The following is a 7099-nucleotide window of genomic DNA, read 5'->3' on the forward strand; positions in this document are numbered from 1 at the left end:
AAATTGATATGAGTCAACCAAAAATATATATATATATATATATACATGTATATATATATATATATATGGCATTAAAGAACGAGCAAATTTAAATTAACTTAGGAACCCAATCCTAGATCACAAAATTAAAAAAATTCAATAAAAAAAAATTGTTTAAGAAAACCTAAAGCCGATTTTTTTTCCTCACCCATGAAAACTGATAGCAGCACTGTCTGGCATCAATGGTCCTTTTGATTTGATTTATAACTAATGATTACGCCTATCTCTGTTATTAATAAATAATTATATTTACTTTTACACATCTGCCATCATTTGCTCATAATAATCGTCAAATTCTCAATGGATCTACTCCTATATTTGCCATGAATTCTTTTTTTTTTTTTTTTTCCTTCTCGTGTTGAATCTTTTCAGATTTATATGTTAGAAAGGGGCCAAAAATCCAGTCTTGGTAAAGCATTTAGAAGAGGAGAGCTTGATGACAACAGAAGAAGGTCTGCTAATGGGTTTATTATGCATGTGGGAGGAAGTAGTTCACTTTTATCAGGGTTCCTATTTTGGTCATTAAATTCGATAAGTTTTAAGGATACTATCTACGTCTTTCCCATCCGTGCAAACAAGTTTCTTAAAGCCGGCTGTGTCCCCAAATTGCACAGTGGACAGCTCGTCGAGAAAAGTTTCAGCTCCCTTTGAGCTATTGGAAAATTTGTGGAAGACCAGTACAAAGTTAGGCAACACACTTGCCAAACTTAATTTTATCGCAGCACACTCTTCATTTGCCAACCATAGGAATAGAGGAGATATACAGAAATTGATGTTGGATCAATTCCCACGAATTCCATTGCAATAATGGATAGAAAGCAGATGATGGATAAACCCAAAAGAACACAATCTTTACTGAAATTCAATGGGCTCAGCAGCCGAAGTGCAAACAATGCCGCAGAATGAAACAAAAGGAAAAGAAAAGGAAAAAAGATACAATGGAAAGCAATAAATAAAAATGAAATCAAGGCCTTTCTTATCACATCACAATTGTGAAATGAACATTATTCTGGTTCTGTCTCCCAACTGAAACCAACCCGTGTTTCCTCCATTTCTTCAGTTGCATTTACTCCTTGGTCAAAGGAACAGACTCAGCCTGAAATGTTATGAAAGAATATTCATCAAATAAATGGTAAATCATAAATGCTTTAACACCCTGTAGATTGGAGAAGAATGCTTACCAATTTACGATATTTGAGTGCATAGAACATTTCCATATACCGACGGCTCTCAAGACGATCAAGGTTCGAAACGTGCTTCCAGAATCCATAAACTCCTGTGAGCGTCAGGAGCCTTTGAGAGTAAATTTGCCAGGTATACCTGTGAAAGCAAATAATGAAAGACAGTTTAGTCGTTATAACAACTTGGAAGGACAAAGTTTATAGAGAGAAGACAGTGAGCTTACTTCTCTTGGATTCGTTGCAGACCTCCGTGGGAGATTTTGTCCCAGTGAGCGGGATCGACCTTGCACTTCTCAAAGAAGTCAACAAGGAGCTCAGCAGCCTGCTCACCATGATAAGGATCGATGTGGAATCCGGATTTTCCATTCACAATGATCTCAGCAGGACCACCATTGCAGGTAGCAAAAGTTGGCAAACCACAAGTCATGGCCTCAACAACTGTCAATCCAAAAGCCTCATACAAAGCAGGCTGCACGAAAGCTCCCTTGGTATCACAAATGTAACGGTAAAGCTCTCCATTCCTCACACGGTTCATCTGGGAAGAAATCCATCTGAACTGGCCATTCAAGTTGTATTTCTCTATATGACTGTACATTTTCTTCATCTCAGCTTGCTCTTCTAGATCTTTAGACTCCTTTCTTCTATCTCCACCAACTACAACAAGATTAACTAATTCACGTAGCTTGGTGTTCTTTCCATACCACTCTACAAGACCAGATAAATTCTTAACTCTGTCCAGCCTTGCCATGGTAAATAGAATTGGTTTGTTTCGGTCTTTTAGCACACATCTGTTGAATAGCAAAATACGTTATGAGCAACATGCATCTTTTCTTTATCCAGGAATTTATCCAAAAACAACGTAAGAAATTTATGTGGAACTAAAAGAGATAGAAACTCACAAGTGCTCTTCATTCTCAACAGGGCTGTAAAGAAGCTCGTCAATTTCTGGATGGAAAGAAGTCAACCTACGTTTCTCCTCAGTGTAGGGGAAGTATATGCTCTCATCAGCGCCAGGTGATACAATGTTGAATTTGGGATCAAAGACATCAATACCATGAACAACTCTATAGAGGCCAGGGAGAGTGAAAGCAGTGTGGCTTTCATACTGTCCAACAGTATCCTTGCTGAAATGGTGGAACATTACATGTTAGATGCAATAAAAGAAGCATTCTACTACGAGAATAATAATTAGGGGAGACATAATATCACCTTCCAGCAATCTCTTGGAATGTGCTGGTGATAATGAAATCTGTATGGTTCATTGCAAAAAGATCAGCTGTAAACTGGCATGAGAAGTGGTACTTTTCATCAAACTTCTTCCAGTATATATCTGAGTCTGGATACTTTGTTTTTTCTAGAGCATGCGCAATGGTGCACTGCAACAACATGGAGAATTGTTAGTTTGCTTGTGCAACAGGGTGAAAGAAAAGGATGGTGCAAAGACAAGAAAAGGTCAGGTCAAACCTCTGTAACACCTAATTTGTGTGCTAACAAGGAGGCAACGATGTTTCCATCACTGTAATTTCCAATGATAAGATCAGGCTTGCCCTGCAACTCCTTAGCAATTTCAGCAGCAACGTCCTGAAAAACAAGATATTATCTCAGCACATGAAATTAAATGTAGGACTTTGAAAATAAGGATTATTTTGGAAAACAATAAGGAAATAGACCTCGGTGAAAGTTTCTAGGTATGGCCACACTTCAAAGCGAGAGATCCATTTGCGGACCATACCCTTTCCATCTCTGAAGGGAACTCGAAGAATATCACAATGCTCAGATCCATACACTTTCTCCAAACGTTGACCACAAGTGGTTCCTACTGCATCAGGGAGTAGTCGAGTAATCTGTAAACATGAGAAAGCACATATTAAGCACCAAAGAATGTAATAAAATTATAAAAGAAGAAAAAACTGGTAAAATACTCCTTAAGGCTTGAACTTACAATGAGAATTCGGGGGGTAATATCAAGTCCTTGCTTCTTGATACGCTGAAGCATTTCATTCTCCAAGGCACGGACTTGATCCAAAATGTAAACAACCTAGTATAAAGCAAAATGCTAGCCAGATCAGGGAAGGTTTCAACAGAGTGGGCACGAAGAAAGAGAGAAAAGTAGGATTGTGAATAACCTGGCCTCCAGTATCAGGATACCCCAAAACATTGTCTTGGGCAAAGTATCCATGAGGGGACATAATCACAACATTGAAGACCATAGGAATTCTGCCTAGGAATGTTTCGAGAGTGCAGGGATCTGGTGCCTCAAGAAGATCCAAAAGAAGTCGAATCATCTCAAGAACACGCTCAGCAGTGTCACCCCATCCTCTCTCCAAGCCAATCTCCTGGAACTTGTGTTCAAATTCAGAATATGGAGTATCAGGTTTCAGAGTAGACAGAAACTCCTCAGCCTTTCTCAGAACATATTGCAGAGAGTCTAGGTTACGAATTCTGTCATTCAGCATCATATTCTGCACAAGAATATACAATATGCCATCAGGTTTTACAGGATCTAGTTCTGCAATATGCAGTCCTTGGTTAAACTTAAGATTCTAAAATAATGAATGTAAGAAATTACAAGATTCTAATAAAAACATCAGCTGCTTATTATCCTATAGTTCGATGCAAGCAAAATGGGAGTTTTCATTTGTGTTGGTTATCCTAGGAGTTGTATCAAGCATACCTTCCCCTTGTGACAGTGCACTTTGAGAAATGCAAGCAGGGGATGCAGGCTTTCCTTGTCATGGAACAACTTAGCGGAAAGGTGGCGATTGAGGAACTCAACACCATTACCAATATACTTTGAAAGAGTTGGGCGAGGGAAAGATGCATTGAATGGTTCGAAGTCCAATTCAAGCACGAAGTTGCCGTTGCAGCTGCATTATTAGATCAACCAACATTGTCAAGATATACAGCTCTTGAAAAGCAAAAGGCACGTACAGAACATTGAAATTGGGAGAAGTAAATTAAAATAATAGCATCAAATCAATACTCTGACTTACCCTCCATCAACAAGCTCCTCCTTGAAATGAAGATACTCAGCAACACGCAACTCCTCAACAACAAGTGCTTGGACATTCAGTCTAATGTACTCCCAGACACCAGGCCTCGGGCGCAGAGCAAGAGCAACCCATGGAGGCACAACAATTGCTTCCTAAAACCAACAGAATCAACCAAAAAAACAGTCAGGAGAAAATTCTGCAGAGCATGAGAAAGATAAGAATGCAAGTGAGATCAAGGTCACCTGTGTGGATCTGAGAACTTCAGCAAAAGCACCGCCTGCCAATGTTTTCCTAGTGTCTTCAGGAATTGCTTCAAACTCAGCAACAATCTGGTGGTGTTGGAGAATTCCTTTTCCCTTACCTTCGATCCTATAACTCAAAAGGTCCAAGATTTTCAGTCATAAATCTACACACCCTAAATAGGCACACGCACAGCGCTCCGCTCCGTAAATCATAAACAAATAGAAAGAAAGAAAGCAGTGGTTACCTTGTGAGTAACGCAACAATTTCATTGCGATGAGCCTTGAGAGTCTCATCTACACGTTCACGAATGCTATGGACACGAGTAAGAGCACGTTCAGCCATAGCTCCTTAAGAGAAACAGAAAGCAATCAGTGGGAGTAATAACAGAAAATAGGAATTAAGACCAGCAATAACTCAATGTTATTTGTAGGGGCGGGTGGGTATGGATGGCTTAGCTAGCCAGAAATGATCTACAAGAAGAAGTCAAGAACAACAGAGAAACCACATTATTCTAGAAGACTTCAAAACCTACCACCTCACCTCACCAACCATTTTTTCAACAGTGAAAGGTGATTGCACATGTCTAAAATAACGTAAGAGATCGAACAATTAAAGCTAGTTTGAAGCAGAGAAGATTATTGGGCAAGAAACAAATTAAACACAGTACAATTATGAAAAGAAAGAATAGAGAAAACCCTTCTTGTGGAATACTAAAAGCTTGAATGTTCGGTCAGATATAGATAACAACCACGTGGTTTAGACATAACAAAAGAATTTCAACCTCTCCCATTTAACGTTGGACGTTGAAAAATAAGCAGAGTTTTGCCATGGCATAAAACAACAGACAGAAACCAAAGAATGGGCCCAAGTTTTGACATTTATAATCAGTCGAAGTTTCTTTTGGTCATGGCAGCCCTACTGCTCTTTAGTTCTTCCAGCATTATACATGCTACATGTTAATTCATCAGAACACTAGTTCAGTATTTTGCAGAATCATGATCTGCATACTTTTTTCTCTCTTTTTTTTCTCTAAATACGAGCGTAAAACATGTTAAGTTGAACTAAAAGACCAGACTCTAAGAAGGAAAAATCAATCGAAACCATTAGAGGAAAAATCAATCGAAAAATCAACCGTTAGAGTACGTTTTAAGTTTAATTATTATAAACTTGCATGATCCTTGCTTATCTTTCAAGATACTATACTAATGTAGTGATTTGCGGGTAAGGATGGTTTCGAAAATGTCTTATTAGATTTATTTATTTTATTTTATTTTATTTTTTCAAGCAAACTAGTGATGTTCATTGATTCTATATTGGTGAAAAAGGTATTTTCCTTTTTTTTTTTAATTTACTAAGCTCAAACTCTAGGATTAATGCAAAGAGAGATTTATTATTAAAAAAAATACATACTGATTCAAAGATATTAATATTATTTATACGGCATCGCTATGAATTCTATATATTAATATTATCTATTTATACGGTATTAACAGGTCTATGTAGCCAACAGGGAAATATATATATATATATAAAATACAGCAGTTGCCATCCGTGGAGCCCGAGGAGCTCAAGCCGAAAGACATTTTAAGAGTAAAAAAAATAGGAAATTAGACAGTGGGTGTTTTTTAATGTAGAGACACTAGTGATGATGTTTTCAATGCCGGCAGTAGGCGGGTTCTATCATAGTAATGACGATGATGATGCTTCAGTGGCCTTGATAGGCAAGCAAGACCTTGTAAGCATGCTGCTGATCTTTCTTTGGCTATGGAAAAGGATGCTGGGATTTAATTTCATGACATGGTAAGGTATCAGCATGCTGCTGATCTTTCTTTGGCTATGGAAAAGGATGCTGGGATTTAATTTCATGACATGGTAAGGTATCAGCATGCTGCTGATCTTTCTTTGGCTATGGAAAAGGATGCTGGGATTTAATTTCATGACATGGTAAAGTATCAGCATGCATGAGCTGTAGTGATTTTTAAAATACAACAGATTAAAACTGTATCAGATTTCTTTCGAGCTGTGTTATTATGTGAATATTTTTTATTTGTTGAGCTAATTAAAAAAACAAAAAACATTTTCGTCTGGGGGATCAGATACAAGGTAAGGAGGAGGAGGAAGGATAAATAAAAAGCGCATCCAAGAGGAAGATCCCTCAAGATCACATAAAAACAGAATAAATAGCTTGGGATAGTTGATGGATCTTTACCTTAAGCTTAATGCCAGAATAAATACAGAAAGCAGTCGGACGGGGGGAGGCAAGCTAAATGACAAGAAGAATGAACACAAATCACAACGAACACACAGAAGTCAGAACGCAAGAAAGAAAGATTGCAAAGGAGAAGTTTGCAGATGAGAATGGGAAATGAGAAAGAAGAAGGAGACCCTTTTATACACAGAGAAGACGGCCTTGCACCGTGGTTTAATTTGATTAAAAAAATTGTTGTTCTAGTTATTAGTATTCGTGAAATATATCATTACCGCTTTACCTTCCTGTGGTTTCATTGTTCCTTTCACAAAACCGCTTCTCTCTTTCCCTGTGGTCAATGTTGTCATAAATCCATTTCTTTACCCTCTCTCTCATCATTCTACTTGTCTGTCTGTTGAGAGAGGGCGCAATGAAAAATAAAACGCCACTTTTTT

At 37.9% G+C, this 7099-nt stretch overlaps 1 protein-coding gene across 1 annotated transcript; it reads right to left on the reverse strand.

Moving 5' to 3' along the window:
• Positions 1 to 869: 869 nt before the first annotated feature.
• Positions 870 to 6825, reverse strand: LOC133674383 (sucrose synthase). The gene is made up of 14 exons (XM_062095457.1): positions 6666 to 6825; positions 4701 to 4803; positions 4456 to 4582; positions 4214 to 4365; positions 3895 to 4087; positions 3347 to 3682; positions 3163 to 3258; positions 2891 to 3064; positions 2685 to 2801; positions 2430 to 2596; positions 2120 to 2344; positions 1445 to 2008; positions 1221 to 1359; positions 870 to 1135 (listed from the first exon to the last, which is right to left on the reverse strand). The coding sequence occupies exons 2-14, from the start codon at positions 4796 to 4798 to the stop codon at positions 1106 to 1108; spliced, it is 2418 nt and encodes an 805-aa protein (XP_061951441.1). The 5' UTR covers positions 4799 to 4803; positions 6666 to 6825; the 3' UTR covers positions 870 to 1105.
• Between the last annotated feature and the right edge of the window lie 274 nt (positions 6826 to 7099).

Source organism: Populus nigra, chromosome 15, assembly GCF_951802175.1.
Source record: "Populus nigra chromosome 15, ddPopNigr1.1, whole genome shotgun sequence".
In the NCBI taxonomy this organism is placed as follows: Eukaryota; Viridiplantae; Streptophyta; class Magnoliopsida; order Malpighiales; family Salicaceae; genus Populus; species Populus nigra.